At 41.7% G+C, this 18731-nt stretch overlaps 1 protein-coding gene across 3 annotated transcripts in view; it reads left to right on the forward strand.

The window, feature by feature from the left end:
• LOC126169222 (titin homolog) overlaps positions 1–18731 on the forward strand; it is a 220317-nt gene that overhangs the window by 118731 nt on the left and 82855 nt on the right. For all 3 annotated transcript variants that reach the window (XM_049920623.1, XM_049920624.1, XM_049920625.1), the window contains exon 5: positions 1796–1921. In XM_049920623.1, the coding sequence (XP_049776580.1) occupies positions 1796–1921 (126 nt within the window). The remainder of the gene's footprint in view (positions 1–1795; positions 1922–18731) is intronic.

Raw genomic sequence — 18731 nt, forward strand, 5'->3', positions numbered from 1 at the left:
TAATAGCGTTCAAAAGTCATGATATATATATATATATATATATATATATATATATATATATATATATTGTGACATCCAATTAAACAAATTTCCTTTTTCTGACGGACACACGTCCAGATCGTCAGCTCAAAACTCTGGCATCTCTCTGCCGACATCCACCACTGCTGTCGGCTCACTGCCAACTGCCCAACGCTACACACTGTTCACATCCCATTGCCCAACACTACACAGGCGAATATTCCAACAACGAGTCCAACCAGCCACAGTTAGTGATTTTCATACAGAGCGCTACGTGGCGTTACCAACATAAAAACCTAAACAGCCTACTTACAGTTTGCTAGGAATTCTTCAATCCAAACTGGAAGCTAGTCTGATAGGCCGCATGCTGGTGTATTGTTCATAAGGCTACACTGAGGAAGTGCATCGATCGCCTTCCGGAATTCAAGGACCACGGCATCAACCCAAGCGTCAGTAGCTACTGATTGCTAGGTCTCGTAGTCGAACAGGGGTTGACTTTCACACGAACGTTGTTTACGGAATCTATGTTGATTACTGCAGTGTAGATATTCGGTCTCCAGCCAAATCATAATAGTGAACATTTCTGACCACTTGTATCTTGTCACGAAGTAGTCTTCTGCCGCCTGTACAATTTCGATGTTGGAGGTCTGAATCATTCTGTACGTCGTTGGCTCGTTGCTATGGAGTTGTTTAACCTGTATGAAGCGAGATCCACAGATACTCTTTGATCATGTCTGAGTGAACCTACGCTGTAATGCTAAAAAAAATGTTCAAAAGTTCTCTTTTCAATTAATGAAGTAGGTATTTTGATATTCAGATTAAATTGTCCCTGCTGAACAGTCGTTGGTTAACCATCATCGATTAAATCACTTACTAATGTAGTCCACGCTTGATATTTCACCTGGAACGAACAGTTTATTATTCCTTGGCCACTAAATACTTTATAACCTTCGCACCACACGCACACGCAATTGGTTGGTAAAGTCAGTTCTATTAAAATTAAGTTTCTTGACATATACGACAACTTGACTCTTCAACGTAATTGTATTATCTTCATGAAGTGGTGTAATTGTGTCCTACTCGAGACTAATTGAGCGTAGTCCTTTGATATACTAACTAATCTTCTTTCAGTTCCAACTATTTGAAAGTCAAGTCCAATATTCACTAGTTTCGTCAATTAAGTTCAATTAACCCGTTATGCACGGTTAAACGCGTCTATCAGTTCCTGTCTGTGCTTAGAAAATCAGTTTACGAAGTTCGTGAATCACGTCACGCAAGAAACCTTCTGAACGCAAAACAATCTCGTCGCGTTCCGTACTCTCAGTAACTAAGACAAGAATTGTTCTCGCACGTCTTTACAGGACGATGGCCACCAAGCGACTTCTTCTATGAAAGAGTATTGTAGGCGCATTGAATTTCTTCGTTGTGCTTACAACTCTCTTCCACATAAAAGTTATCTCTGACTAACATCACCTTAGACTTAGCTTTCAAGATATTAATGGCATTTATCACTTGGATATTTGTCCATTAATTAAATCTGAGGTTTCCTCCTCCTGTTTTCATAACAAAAACTCTCAGTGATGCATAATGTCGTTGTTATCAAAACTTCTTGGTGTTAGCTTATCGGCAAAGATGTCGTATTTGCCAAGATAACTCTTCCCTGCTTCATATTATGATATTCTATCTTAACTGACCTTAAGGGGGTCGTTGGCGTGTTATAACCTGTTGAAGCTAGTAATGCTAAATAAACAAAAGCGGATTTTGAATGTGTTCACAGCTGAGCCTGTACGGCGACTCGGCCTGGACGTGGAACGCAAAGAGGCGCCAGTACTACTTGCACCAGCTGGGGGAACACCAGCCCGACCTCAACTTGCGCAACAAACACGTCCAACAGGAACTCAAGGTAAAGACTCCCAAGTTCGTACTGGAGTATTATGTTAAGCACGCAACTGATGAAATGAACTATGTGCAGAACAACATTCTATCCCGGGCGTACTGATGAAACTGACACTGAATTACGTTTTATTTTAGTTTAAAGTGAGCTCTAATGTCTAATCAAATACTAATCAATTCTTTGTCATAGTACACTACTGGCCATTAAAATTGCTACTCCAAGAAGAAATGCAGATGATAAACGGGTATTTATTGGACAAATATATTATACTAGAACTGACATGTGATTTTCGCGCAATTTGGGAGCATAGATGCTGAGAAATCAATACCCAGAACAACCACCTCTGGCCGTAATAACGGCCTTGATACGCCTGGGCATTGAGTCAAACAGAGCTTGGATGGCGTGTACAGGTACAGTTGCCCATGCAGCTTCAACACGATACCACAGTTCATCAAGAGTAGTGACTGGCATATTGTGACGAGGCAGTTGCTCGGCCACCATTCACCAGACGTTTTCAATTGCTGACGGATCTGGAGAATGTGTTGGCCAGGGCAGCAGTCGAACATTTTCTGTATCCAGAAAGGACCTTACAGGACCTGCAACAGGCGGCCGTGCATTATCCTGCTGAAATGTAAGGTTTCGCAGGTATCGAATGAAGGGTAGAGCCATGGGTCGTAGCACGTCTGAAATGTAACGTCCACTGTTCAAAATGCCGTCAATGCGATCAAGAGGTGACCGAGACGTGTAACCAATGACACCCCATACCATCACGAGATGACGAATACACGCTTCCAATGTGCGTTCACCGCGATGTCGCCAAACGCAGATGAGACGGTCATGATGCTGTAAACAGAACCTGGATTCATCCGAAAAAATGACGTTTTCCCATTCGTGCACCCAGGTTCGTCGTTGAGTACACAATCGCTGGCGCTCCTGTCTGTCATGCAGCGTCAAGGGTAACCGCAGCCATGGTCTCCGAGCTGATAGGCCATGCTGCTGTAAACGTTGTAGAGCTGTTTGTGCAGATGATTGTTGTCTTGCAAACGTCCCCATCTGTCGACTCAGGGATCGAGACGTGGCTGCACAATCCGTTACAGCCATGCGGATAAGATGCCTTTCATCTCGACTGCTAGTGATACGAGGCCGTTGGGATCCAAGCACGGCGTTCCGTATTACCCTCCTGAACCCACCGATTCCATATTCTGCTAACAGTCATTGGATCTCGACCAACGCGAGCAGCAATGTCGCGATACGATAAACCGCAATCGCGATAGGCTACAATCCGACATTTATCAAAGTAGGAAACGTGATGGTACGCGTTTCTCCTCCTTACACGAGGCATCACAACAACGTTTCACCAGGCAACCCAGGTCAACTGCTGTTTTTGTATGAGGAGTCGGTTGGAAACTTCCCTCATGTCAGCACGTTGTAGGTGTCGCCACCGGCGCCAACCTTGTGTGAATGCTCTGAAAAGCTAATCATTTGCATATAACAGTATCTTCTTCCTGTCGGTTAAATTTCACGTCTGTAGCATGTCGTCTTCGTGGTGTAGCAATTTTAATGGCCAGTAGTGTACGTTTTATTGGAAGTTTCACGTCGCGTGCTCAGTAGAGTCCATAATGGTCGATTTAACGATGTTAATGTAGAGTGATATACATCATAGTGTCGTCCAACAACAGCACCATCTCAAGCATATGGACACTGAAAAATTTTGAAATTTTGGCGACTAGCTTTTCAAAAGAATTTTATAAGATTGAAAGGATTGTAATCCGACCTCCAAAGTTCATATTGTTGTAGCTCGTTTCATGTGATCCGCCGCTATGTTGGGCCTTAAATAAAGACAGCCTGAAAATATTAATTTACCAGCATAAAAAATAATGTGTGGGACAGAATACGCAACTGACTTTGAGCTGATAATAATGGTTTCCCTCCAGATGTTGCCGGGCAACGTAAGAGTTTCTGTAAACGTGGCGTCATTTTGATGTCACACACAATATCGACAGACGTACGAGCTTCTACTGACTTTCGTTAGTATCCTATGCAGGTCTCTTTCACATGGCTATCAACTCACCCATGTCGTTAGTGGCAGAAATATACCAAGTGGAGCCGGCCGTTGTGGCCGTGCGGTTCTAGGCGCTTCAGTCCGGAACCGGACTGCTGCTACGGTCGCAGGTTCGAATCCTGCCTCGGGCATGGATGTGTGTGATGTCCTTAGGTTAGTTAGGTTTAAATAGTTCTAAGTCTAGGGGACTGATGACCTTAGATGTTAAGTCGCATAGTGCTCAGAGCCATTTGAACCATTTTTATACCAAGTGGAAGTGCCATTGGTTTACAGGAAGTCTTGTGAGATGAATGTTACTCGCGAAACATGTGTGACAACAAAGAATATGAATTTTATTGCTGTTCGTTTCACTTGCAGCAATTTAAGCTTTAAGCTGTCCTCTTAGGTTCCCACCTAATGACACAGGCGGAACTCATCACATATTCAAAAGTATACAGCCAGTTACTTGTGTCATCCTTCGTTCTCTAATCAGACGGAAATGTTAAATAACATCGAATATTGCGGATCGTGCTTGTATTACATTCATAAGAAAATCCGATAATGTGTTAACGACGCTAAGATGCAAAAGAAGTTACCAAGTAGCAACCTCTATCCTACAACTCCATAAACCACAGCATATTCATGTGATATTTGACTCATGTATTGTTGATCACAATGTCTCTTGAAAACTTGTATCGTCGATGCGCTATTAACTGAAATTTAATGACAGGGGATATGTGTCTGTGGTACATTTTCAATGCGTCGTTGCCTGAAGACAGCATATTGCAAGTTATAATACAAAGTAGCTAAATATACCAAAATGAATATGACATCTGCTGCAGCAATTGTCGGTATTGCGCGTAACGTCAAAATGTCATCACGTTTGCAGGAAGTGTTGTGAGAAGAATATTACCTACACGGAGGTGAAAAAAGGAGGTGGCACTACAGCTGTACGTTGTTTTGAAGCCAGAGTGGGCTGGGTTGTCGCCATTTTAAGTAGTCCAAACCATTTAGCAGACTACTGTTTGCAATTGCTTCTTGTTCATTATTTTTGTCGTGTGGGCGAAATCATTGTTTTAAACACTAAATTATAGAGCTTACATGAATAACATAGTGACAGGAAGACAATTTCGAACCTTTTTCTATTCTGGAATGCGTATTTGCTCTAGTGATAACGACACATTTGGGCTCGTTAACGTAACCTGTTTTTTGCTGCTATATTTCGGATAACCAGAAACAGAAGGAAGTGATGTGAAAATCATGCTTTCGTAATCCATTTAATTCCACTTTTAATGTATTTGTATCGATAGTAAATGAAACTGGAAATCCGAAAACAGTGCTTGTTTGCTTACTGATATCGGTAATGCTTCTCGTTCGTTACATTTTCCCCTTTCAGCTAGTATGCACAACATTTTTAGTGATCACGTTTGCAAATAATTTACGTACGTGTTCTTTGTCAGCCCATAAACGTGTGCAATGAGGAAGAAGCAAGACTTGCTATCATATCTTGTGTATGTCAGAAAAGTGAATGATTATTGTAATGTCAAAGGAGCAGAACTGCGTAGAGTTATACCATCATGCAGAACAGAGTTATTGTTTTATTTGTTTCTGAGCGCATTAGTCTCACTGTAGTTTACCCATCTTCTCACTTTGAAACTTTACCGATGATGCGTCATTCAGTGTGTGACCAATAATACTAACTTACAGTGTAAAATAGCGATATAATTTTGTAAACATCTTTCAGCCTTGAGGAATGCTATAAATGTGATTAAGGGAATTGTCTCAAATGCTTAAGACCCCTTAAAATCGACATTTTGCTTTAACATGTACGTGAGTAAATTTTTAGCAAGGACAGGATAACGTTTGTAAGATTAGGATTACCTTTCCAACAGTAGCTTGTTTGCTTCTTTTCCCAGAATGTCTCTCGCCAGTAACTCTGTCAGTTTTTCAGGAATAAGCAAACATAGCACTGTTGGAATGTACGTCTACTTTGATAATTTGCTTGATTTTACTTCTGAATATCATTTTGAGGTTTTGAAAGTATATAAATCTAAAGCATACTTTGTGATACACCAATAGTTAGTTACTTCAATGTTTAGTTAAATCGTGATGATATGGAACAAGTCATTATATACTGACATCAATTTTTTGTAAATATGCCTCCCTGCTGATGATTTGTTAGTTTTTATGCTTTATGATTAAAGACAGACAGATGTTAGTCATTAATTCCTACCCATCACAGTTTAACACTACAATAATAAATAATCTTCTGAGAAATAGGAGGAGTTACAAAGAGAAACGTTTTCAGTTTAGTTTCAAATTTTACTTTCCTGTGTGTTAGGCATTTTGTACCAGTGGGTAAGTGGTCAAAACTTCTTGTTGCACCATTGTGAACCCCTGTTTGTGGTGCAGTCAACCTTAGTGTGGCGCAATGAACGTCATTTCTTTCTTCTGGTATTGTAATTATGTGCCGGCCGGAGTGGCCGTGCGGTTCTAAGCGCTACAGTCTGGAACCGAGCGACCGCTACGGTCGCAGGTTCGAATCCTGCCTCGGGCATGGATGTGTCTGATGTCCTTAGGTTAGTTAGGTTTAATTAGTTCTAAGTTCTAGGCGACTGATGACCTTAGAAGTTAAGTCGCATAGTGCTCAGAGCCATTTGAACCATTAGCCATTTGTAATTATGTACAACATTGTTTCTGTTGAAGTGCAGTTGATTATTTACGAGTACAAGAAACTTCATGAAGGACTAACTGTATTGTGAAACGGACAGACTGCTACTCACACACCGAGTCAAGGCAGGCACGACGAAAAGAGTGTTACATAAATTTTCAGCCAAAGTCTTCTTCAGAAAGGAAACAGAGCACACATACATATTCATACAGTCACACAAACACACACACACACACACACACACACACACACACACACACGCATTAAAGGAGGAGGAAAGGTGAACGATGAATAATAATTATCAGTGAGAGGAATTTAGGACATCAGATGCTCACCCAGCAATCAGCGCAGTTACGTAACCGTGTGTTGTACGGGGACGAGACCGCTGATACAGTGTGACTCGGACGTCAGAGAGTTTGCAGCTTGGAAGGCAATGAGAAACACAGGAAAGGAGACTAAGAACGGACAATGAGTAAAGAAGGCAAATCTAAAGTCAAATAATAGAAATAAAACCGTTACAATGAAAGTAAACAGTGCAACAATAATTCATGTATTCGAAAGAAAATATTGCTTGAATTGCTCCGCTTACGGATAAAATGTGATTCCTTTAAACTTCAGATTACGATCGGATCGCACCAGTAAACAGCGCAAGCTGGCATCTATGATGAAACAACTACGTATCCAGACAATCAAAGCAGCCAAATGGTCGAAAGTGGGCACGGGCACATCAGAGCGACGTCACGGGAAGGTATGAATGCGGTGAACCTAATGTATTGGGCTATTTATGATGGCGGACATCAGCTTCAAGTTTGTGACGTAGTGACACTTTCTTTTTTTTACCTCCATGGTTACCCGGCGTCGCTCAACACCCAATCCATAGCATGCGCTCATTAGACTCTTAATTCCAATCAACAGGTCTTGTAATTCTTCTTTACTTTCACTGAGGATAGCAAAGTCATCAGCAAATCCTATAATTAATATCCTTTCACCCTGAATTTTAGTTCTACTTCATTTCGTTCACTGCCTCTCCGAACACTCTTTTTAATCCCACCACTTCGTTCTTGACCTTTCATTCTTATGATCTCCTTTTGGTTCTTGTACGTATAGTGTGCTACGCATCTTTCCCTATACCTTAAGTATATCGTTCTGAGAATTTTGAACATCATGCATCGTATTAAATTGTTGACCGTTCTCTTTAGACCGACAGATCCTATGGATGTATCTTCCGTTTTCGTAAGTCTTGCTTCCATCACCAAACTGCTTTTCCGTGACTTTACATTTCCTAAGGCCAAATTAATCTTCGTGTAATAGAGGCTCGACTTCTTTTCCATTCTTTCGTGTAATATTCTTCTCAGAAACCTGGATGGATGCGCTGTTATACTTATTGTTCGACAGTCCTCACAGTTACGTGCCCCTTGCTATCTTCTGAGTTGTGTGAATGAGATTTTTCCGAAAGTCTGATGGTACATCACCAGTCTCACACGAGTAGGTTCTACAAACGAATTCGAATAGTTGACTTGTTGCCACTTCTCCAAAAGATTCCAGATTTTCCGAAGGAATGTTACTTATCCCTTCTACCCTATTTAATCGCAAGTCATCCGGAAGTTTGTGGGCGAGCTGTTCTAGGCGCTTCAGTCCGGAACCGCGCTGCTGCTACGGCGGCAGATTCGAATCCTGCCTATGGCATGGATGTGTGTGATGTCCTTAGGTTAGTTACGTTTAAGTAGTTCTAAGTCTAGGGGACGGATGACCTCAGATGTTAAGTCCCATAGTGCTTAGATCCATTTGAACCATTATGAACGGGAAGTTCGTTACGCTCTGACTCTAATACTAGATCCCTATGTCGTCCACACTGACTCCCATTTCTTCTTCTATTACGTCATCAGTCAAGTCCTCCCTCTCATACAGACCTCCAATATACTCTTTCCTCCTATGCTTAACAGTGGAATTTTCAGTGCATTCGTAATGTTGACGACTTTGCTTTTAATTTCATAAAAAGGTTGTTTTGACTTCTCTATATGCTTAATCAGTCCGTCCGATGACCATTCCTTTTTCAATTTCGTCACGCTTTTCCTGCAATCTTTTCGTCATTGTTTTCTGCACTTCCTGTTTATTTCTTTTGTAAGTGACTTATATTAGTGAAGACTAACCTGGTCAGGGGGGAGAGATGGCGGCCTTAATGTGAATTATTAAATAAAAAATTTTTAAATTAAAAACTTTTAATGCCTAGACCTCAATTTTCCTTTCACAATTAAAGTTCGATAACTAGTTTCGGTTGCTACCTACAACCATCTTCAGGATAGTTCTAAATATGAAAAAGCAGAAAATAAGCATTGGAAAGGATCTTAGCTGTAGTCATGCAAAAACATACATTCGTAAGTACCACAACTGTTTATTGTTATTGTTTTGGTTCTTACGAATGGATGGTGTTGCATGACTCCAGATAATGATGCTTTCAAATGCTTATCAACCGCCTTTTCGTATTTGGAACGATCTGAAGGTGGTTGCAGACAGCACCCAAACTAGTTATCGAACTCTTATTGTGTTACGAAATTTCGGGCTAGACATTAAAAGTTTCTACTTTTAAAATTTTGTTATTAATAAGTGTATGGCTGTAGTCCTGTCTTCCGTTGAACCTCGTCTACGTTCTGGCCTACGTCCTGACCTACACCCACTGACAACGTCTGGTCATGGGTTGTCCTGAAAAATTCAGGACTCCAATCGACAGCCGCTGCTACTGACCAGTTCTACCGTTGAGGTGAAGGAGCAAGGTTCGTCGTGCCACTATCTGTCGGGTAAGCTCAGTCCAATTCGCTACCCAGCCCGGTGAAAGCCATTGTTGCTGCTTGAGGTATTCTTCCTACACTACTATGTACGTGAAAAAGGATAATTCCTTATTTATTGTCTTTCCAGGTATTGTAGCTTCAAAGGCCACCAATGTATATGACGATGTACCGGGCTATCCATCACTCTCAGCCATGCAGAACGGGAAATTTTGTGCGACAATTTTCGTCGCTATACCTGGACGGTCTCCAGCACTAAATCCAGGAAATCCTTTTGGTGTATTTTATGAACTTTAAAATATTTCATATGTAGAATTCAAACAATAGATGTATTTTTTTTTTATTCAGCGGCCGTATGCACTGAGGTGCCAAAAATCACGCGATTGCGACATGCTTATACGCTGATGGCTGTAGTATCTCGTACACGAGGTATAAAAGGGCAATGCATTGGTGGAGCTGTCATTTGTACTGAGGTGATTCATGTGTAAAGGTTTCAGAGTTGATTATGGCCGCACGACGGGAATTAACGGACTTTGAATGCGGAATGGACGTTGCAGCTAGACGCATGGGACATTCCTTTCCGGAAATCACAATATTCTGAGATCCACAGTGTCAAGAATATTCTGAGATCCACAGTGTCAAGAGTGTGTCGAAAATACCATATTTCAGGTGTTACCATTCATTACGGACAACTTAACGACCAAGGGCAGCGGCGTTTGCGTAGAGTTGTCAGTAGTAAGAGAAAAGCAACAGAAAAAGCAACAACCGGAGAAATCCGTGTTGGACGTACGACGAACGTGTCCGTTAGGACAGTGCCGCGAAATCTGGCGCTAATGGGCTGTGACACCAGACGACCGATGCGAGTACCTTTTGACAACAGCAAGACTTTGCCTGCAGCACCTCTTCGGGGCTGGAGACTATATCCGTTTGACCTACTTGACTGGAAAACTGTGACCTGGTCAGATGAGTCCAGATTTCAGATGGTAAGAGCTGCCGTGAAATGTAAAGAAGACAACGATCTATGGTCAAAAGAGTATAGGGTAACATCAACAGCAGGAGAATGTGGTATACCGGCAGTAGGTTGGTTCAAATGGCTCTGAGCACTATGGGACTCAACATCTGTGTTCATCAGTCCCCTAGAACTTAGAACTACTTAAACCTAACTAACCTAAGGACATCACACACATCCATGCCCGAGGCAGGATTCGAATCTGCGACCGTAGCAGTCGCGCGTTTCCGGACTGAGCGCCTAGAACCGCCAGACCACCGCGGCCGGCCCGGCAGTAGGATTCGTTGTGAATAGGAAAGTAGGACTGAGAGAATATTACTGCGCACAGTTCAGTAATAGGGTTGTTCTTATCAGAAACATCAGCAAACCAACACCGACACTGATAGTTCAGGTATAAATGCCAAAATCGCAAGCTGAAGATGAAGAGATAGAGAGGGTATATGAGGATAGTGAAAGGGTAATACAGCACGTAAAGGAAGACGAAAACTAATAGTAATGGGGGACTGGAATGCAGGTGTAGAGTAAGGAGTGGAAGAAAAGATTACACGAAAATATGAGTTCGGGAAAAGGAATGAGAAAGATTAAGTGCGTCCAGTGATAAATTTCAGCTTGTAATAGCGAATACACTCTTCATAAATGGCAAGAGATATACTTGGAAAAGGCCGGGGGATGCAGCATGATTTCAGTTACATTACATCATGATCAGACAGAGATTCCGAAACCAGATTATGGACTGCAAGGCGTACCCAAGAGCAGATATATACTCAGATAGCAATGTAACATTGATGAAGAGCAGGCTGAAGTTCAAGAGATTACTCAGGAAGATTGAATACGCAAAGAAGTGGGATACAGCAGTACTAAGGAATGACGAGATATGCATGAAGTTCTCCAAGGCTATAGATACAGCAATGAGGAACAGCTCTGTAGGTAATATTGTTGAAGAGGAATGGACATTTCTAAAAAGGGCAATCACAGAAGTTGTAAAGCAGGTAATTGCGAAGAAACCATGGCTAACAAAAGAAATCAGCTGGTCGATAAAAGAACGACGTGCAAATATGCTCAGGGAAATTTAAGAACAGAGAAATACAAGTCGCTGAGGAATGAAATAAATAGGAAGTGCAGTGAAGCTAAGACGAAATGGATGCATGAAAAATGTGAAGAAATCGAAAAAAGAAATGACTGTCGGAAGGACTGATTCAGTATATAGGAAAGTCAAAACAACCTTCGGTAAAATTAAAAGCAAGGGTGGTAACATTAAAAGTGCAAAGGGAATTCCACTGTGAAATGCAGAGGAGAGAACGGATAGGTGGAAAGAGTACATTGAAGGCATCTATGAGAGGGGAGAATTGCTTGATGTGATAGCAGAAGAAACAGGAGTCAATGTAGAAGAGATAGAGGATCCTGTATTAAGATCAGAATTTAAGAGAGTTGTGGAGGATTTAAGATCGAATAAGGCACTCCAGGTCAGGTACAACGAATGGTGACTCCACAAAACATTGCAGCAGTTGAAGCCATACTGAAGGAAAACCGCCGAGTGACACTGAATGACATTGCAGCATGTTTACAGACTAGTCATGGGTCAGCACACCACATTGTGCATGATGTGCTCCAGTTTCACGAAGTGTCTGCAAGATGGGTGCCACGGCAGCTGACTCCTGAAATGAGAGAACGACGTGTTGATGCTACTCCTACTTTCCAGATGGCACCACCAGTCCAGAAAATTTTGGATTCCACCTCGTATGTATAAGAGCAAAGAGGAAATAGTAAGAGTGGATGACCAAGAACGAAGAGCTTGGTTTAAGACAAGGATGTAGTCTTTCGCCGCTACTGTGCCATCTGTACATCGAAGAAGCAATGATGGAAATAAAACAAAGGTTCAGGAGTGGAATTAAAATTCAAGGTGAAAGGATATCAATAATACGATTCGCTGATGACATTACTCTCCTGAGTGCATGTGACGAATAATTACATGATCTGACGAATGGAATGTTCCCAAACAACGATGGAATTTTTTAGGATAACTGTACGCCGTATCATCGGACCACAACTGTTCGCGACTTGTTTGAAAAACGTTCTGCGCAGTTCGAGCGAATGATTTAGTCACCGAGGTCGACGTAATCGGGAGGCCAGTGCGTGCACAGAATCCTACGCCGGCAATATTTCACAATTATGGACGGCTATAAAAGCAGTATGGGTCAATAAATGATTTATTGAGTCCATGTCACACCGCGGAGTTCCACTACACTGGGGAAGAGAACGTCCGAAATGATGTTAGGAGGTATCCCATGAGTTTTGTTACCTCAGTGTATGTACACAATGTAAGAAAAATCCAGACTTCGACCGCAGTGGGGCATTGAAACAAATCCATTGGCAATAAGCGAAAATTTGTGCCAGACTGGAACTTGAACCTGGATTTCCCGCTTTACGTAAGAGGTCACCTCTAGGGCTTCAACTATCCGACCACACTTTCCGTCCAGACCAAATTCTCAGCTTGTCGCACGCGACACATGTAGTTTGCGGGAATCAGGTGAAGCTGCGAGCAATGAGGATTATGGACAGCGGACGCTACATGTGTAGTGTCCGAAAGGACAGACACCCTACATATGTGTGCACCTAGACGGCAACAATGATACCTTCAGTGCGGATGCACTCTACGTGCTAACGCAAGCCGGAATCAGTCTGGCCTGGACGGAAAGCATGCTCAGATATCCGAAGTGGTTAAGTCAACCACTCGCGTGTAGTCGAAAATCTAGATTCGAGTACCAAATTTTAACTTGTCGCCATGAGATCTATTTTTATGCCCGATTGCGGCTAAGGTCTGAATTTCTCTTACATCACGAAACAATAAACTTATAAAACATACAGACGGAAGGTTGTAATTGAGCACAAATATTGTAAAGCTATGGACTGAAATGCGCCCATTCTTTAGAAGAGGTATACCTCTTTGCTTTCGTTGCAGATTAGGCGAGTAGTTTGCAACAGATTACTTTGAGCTATTGTCATTTTGACGGCGCGGAAAAGCATTATTTTCCACTCTTCCTACTTCATTTGGGGATGGCTCGAGCGAAGAAAGATAGTTTGTATTGTTCTTTATGATTTTAGACAACATGTTTGGAGATACAACAGCGGTCTATTTGAATTGTGATTTGGGAATGGAAATTGATTAATAATTACTTGAATAATTGGAAAAAATGAAGGAAAGAATAGCTGAAAGAAATTTGAAGGTAATTTATGAATCTGTGCACAATCCTGGGTGAACTTTAACATATACCAATATCAACAGACCTTTAATATCAATACATTCAAGTTCAATAACCATAATTTTCATTATGCACTGCTTCACATTGATTCCATGCATCCTCCGGATACCGTGTAAATTCTTCTTGTCTGCACCGAACCTGTTGATGCAGGATCTCGGCGGCGAGTGAAATGATGGAAATGGAAATGCCATGTGGCTAGGGCCTCCCGTCGGGTAGACCGTTCGCCTGGTGCAAGTCTTTCGAGTTGACGTCACTTCGGCGACTTGCGTGTCGATGGGGATGAAATGATGATGAAAGACACACAACACCCAGTCATCACGAGGCAGAGAAAATCCCTGGCCCCGCCGGATATCGAACCCGGGACCCTGTGCGCGGGAAGCGACAACGCTACCGCAAGACCACGAGCTGCGGACAGTAAATTATGAACAGATAGGAGTTGACCTCTTAACCATGCGAATAAATATTGCTTTTCCAATAACTTTTTATAACACTTTTAGTGAGTGGTTGAAATAAACATTTTAACAATGCTGGTACGACAGATCCAAGCACAAGTCCATACACTACCACTTCTCGAAACGAAAGGGTGAAGATACAGGAAGAGCTTATTCCTTACTTTGTTTCATACAGATATATAACGATGTATCAAACCATTAGCCTTGCCACAAAAAATCTTGTTAATTTACCTTTGGCGATGTCGATATTCATTCAGTTTACATATACCTTATGTATAATAAAAGAAAAGTACGAAAAAATAATATGATTCAATACGTATTGCAGATATACAGTCAAGATTGCAAATTAATCATTAATTTAAATATCACAGCCTGTTTAGGGTTTTATTTTGTCCATCTTCGGATCGACGGCACTGTTAACATTTAAGATAGTGCCAAAATGCTACGGTATTTTAACTTTTGGTGCTTCTATTATTTTGTACTCTTATGTCATTTTCTAATTTTTATATTTTGACATTATTTTATATCTTTACATTGCCATGGAGCTGAATGTAGACGGTATAAGCAACGAAACCGATTGTCGTTTTTAAAGAAATTGTTAACTTGACTGTTTCATTAAGTGATTTTTCTGTATTAGCCTGAATTTCTCCAATCTTTGCGTAGTGGACATTGTGCTAGGTACTACGAGGGTGGTTCAGAAAGTATGTTAGCAAGAGCTCTCGCATGTGTGTAATAAGGTGTTTGAATTAAACTACATGTCAACATAGAAGAGACGATCATAGCTTTCAAACATGGCCAATAGAGAAATTACAGTACAGCATCGAAGTTGAGGTGTATTTAAATGTCCACCTACAGTGTAGGAGAACTAACACTAGCTCTGGTTTACAAACGTACTGCAAGAGAATACGAAAGAATTTATCATACACTTGAAAACTGTAGAAGAATTCTACTTGTAGCAGGACAGTGCTTCGAAGTACTAACTGGAGGGTGCTCCACAAGAACAGACGCACTTTATAAACCACTCCAAAATCTACACATTGAAACGTCCCCTTAGAAAATTATATGAATTATTGTGCTGGTAAACCCCTTACGTTACTTGATTTTCAAACAGCCGAGCAAAACTGAACGTAATCAGACGTTTCTCTCTTTCCTTATTCTGATCAACACTAAACTGACACACAATATTTTTAGCGCAACGCAATCTGACTTTCAATAATCCCTGCAAAAGAATGGCCCTGACTAAAAATAACCTATACCTTTAATGAATCACTTACCTCACAAAAATCTTCGTTACTCGAAGTACTGCAATACAGCGAGCACCAATACTGCCAGCTAAATAAAAGATTCTAACTACTGAAGGCACTAACTACTGATTGGCATAGTTAGCAAATGAAAGATTTTGATAGAGAACAAACAATGTATTTACCGTAATAATGTTCAAAAGTCATCATATATACATCTGTTCATGATATCCAGTATTACAATTTACTCTTTCTGATGGACACACGTCCAGATCGTCCGCTCTCAAAATTCTGCCATCTCTCTCCCCACATCCACCACTGCTGGCGGCTCACCTCCAACTGCGCAACGCTACGCGCTGTTCACATCCAACTGCCCAACGCTACAATAGCGAATATTCCAACAATGCCAACCAGGCGAATATTCCAACAACGAATCCAACCAGCCACGGACTGCACACAGCACAGCCAGTGATTTTCATACAGAGCGCAACGCGACGTTACCAACATAAAAACCAAAATAGCCTACTTACAACATGCCAACCGCACAGAGTATTTCCGGACTGAATTCGACTGGCGTTTTGAGATGCACCACGCAGTTATAATGCTACAATATAAGCTATTACTTGAGAATGAAGTAAATTGGCCAGGTTGTGATATTAACTTTTGTGCCATCCGTATCATAGACAGTGAAAGAAACTGCATAAGAAATCGCCACACATACAGATAATTAAATTCTGTTTCTGGAACCTTTATAAATATGTACGAAAACTTATGTCAAATCTAACATATCCCGCAACAAAGTTATTTCTTGCACTCTGCGTTTTATTTTATTTAGATACTTTCCTCTGTAAAAATATTTTTATTACGTACCTCAAGCTCTTATTATCGAAATATTGTTTCAGAAGAAACTGACTTTTGACATTTAAAACCAGCACTCCTATGTGAACAATTCTGTCAGTGTGTAGTGTGGGTTTCGAACAGTATACTGAAAAATTCATTATTGCTAACATACACTGTACATTCGATTCTCTTGATTTAAATTGCTCAGTTAACTTCTTACCATAATTAATTTTTATAGTGTCAAAACGTTCTGACCATCTACATTGACGGAATAAATCACAAAACCGAAAAACAGTTACTGTGAGGAAACGAAATTTATGGAATACATTTGTCTAGGTAACATATTTACGTGATTAACGTAGCAAGATCACAGGTTAGTATCAGCACAAGGTAAGCCATTGAAAATGTGAAAAGCTGGTACATTAACAACCGGTGTAGGTGCCAGAATGTTGAATACCACCATGCAGACGTACATGCATTGTCCTCTATAGGTACCGGATGTAAGTTTGTAGGACAGAGTTCCATGCCTGCTGTATTTGCTCGGTCGACACAAGAACGGTTAATGCTGTTTGTGGATGGCCCTGGAGTTGTCGTCCGATGTTGCCACACGTATTGGAGACAGATCTGGCGATCGGGCAGGGCAAGGCAACATGTCGACACTCTGTAGAACGTTTTGGATTACAACAGCAGTGAGTGGGCGAGCGTTATCGTGTTGGAGAACACCTCCTGGAATGCTGTTAATGAACGGCAGCACAACATGTTTAATCACCATACTGACGTACAAATTTGCAATCAGGGTGCGTGGAATGATCACGAGAGTGCTTCTGCTGTCATACGAAATCGCACTTCACACTTCAGGTGTAGGTTTGTTGCAGTCCCACAGCCGGACTCCTTCGTACCAACACATGGCTGCAACTGGCACCGAGGCAAAACCAGCTTTCATCAGAAAACACAACACACCTCCACCCTGCCCTATAGAGAACTCCCTCTCGACACCACTGAAGTTGCACACGACGGTGGTTTGGGGTCAGTGGAATGGACGTCAAAGGGCGCCTTCAAACGAGATTTTTTCTTAAATGATAATTAATTGAAACCCTCAGCTGCCAACAGGTGTTATTGGTATACCTCATCGGGGACAGCTGTAAATGTGTGCACCGACCGGGAGTCGAACCCGGGATCCCCTGCTTACATGGCAGACGCTCTATCCATCTTTTTTTTGGGGGGGTTTTTGTCCTTGAGGACGTCACATGACATGCTTGCCGTGAGACTCACATTCCCAACTGTCCACAATCTACTTACGTAATGTACCTAATATATATTTGCCCATCCACTCATTACTCGCGCACGCTAAGTTACTATCTTCATATACAGGGTGTTACAAAAAGGTACGGCCAAACTTTCAGGAAACATTCCCCACACACAAATGAAGAAAAGATGTTATGTGGACATGTATCCGGAAACGCTTAATTTCCATGTTAGAGCTCATTTTAGTTCTTCCACCTACGCTCAATGGAGCACGTTATCATGATTTCATACGGGATACTCTACCTGTGCTGCTAGAACATGTGCCTTTACAAGTACGACACAACATGTGGTTCATGCACGATGGAGCTCCTGCACATTTCAGTCGAAGTGTTCGTACGCTTCTCAACAACAGATTCGGTGACCGATGGATTGGTAGAGACGGACCAATTCCATGGCCTCCACGCTCTCCTGACCTCAACCCTCTTGACTTTTATTTATGGGGGCATTTGAAAGCTCTTGTCTACGCAGCCCCGGTACCAAATGTAGAGACTCTTCGTGCTCGTATTGTGGACGGCTGTGATACAATACGCCATTCTCCAGGGCTGCATCAGCGCATCAGGGATTCCATGCGACGGAGGTTGGATGCATGTATCCTCACTAACGGAGGACATTTTGAACATTTCCTGTAACAAAGTGTTTGAAGTCACGCTGGTACGTTCTGTTGCTGTGTGTTTCCATTCCATGATTAATGTGATTTGAAGAGAAGTAATAAAATGAGCTCTAACATGGAAAGTAAGCGTTTCCGGACACATGTCCACATAACATATTTTCTTTCTTTGTGTGTGAGGAATTTTTCCTGAAAGTTTGGCCGTACCTTTTTGTAAAACCCTGTATATAGTAAAGGCTACCCAGCCATTGACCTTCGTCTGTGCGAATGCGCACAGGTTGCCCGAACTCTCACGGGAATCGTCACCTTGGTGTGCGCGAGTAATGAGAGGATGGGCAAATATTTTTTAGGCACATTACTTATGTAGATTGTAGACAGCTGGGAATGTGAGTCTCACGGGAAGCGTGCAAAGGAAAACTTCCTGCAGTCGCGCTATTCATCTGTGTCCTCGATAGCTCAGACGCCGGCACGATAGCTCAGCGTTTTCGGTCAGAGAGCTGATTGGCCTCTGGAATAAAAAACCTGAGTGGAAGGATCAACAAACGAACTTCAATGGATGTCATGTGACGTCCGCAACGACCAAACACAACTACGAAGAAAAAAAAAAAAA

The sequence above is a fragment of the Schistocerca cancellata genome, chromosome 1 (assembly GCF_023864275.1).
Source record: "Schistocerca cancellata isolate TAMUIC-IGC-003103 chromosome 1, iqSchCanc2.1, whole genome shotgun sequence".
NCBI lineage: Eukaryota > Metazoa > Arthropoda > Insecta > Orthoptera > Acrididae > Schistocerca > Schistocerca cancellata.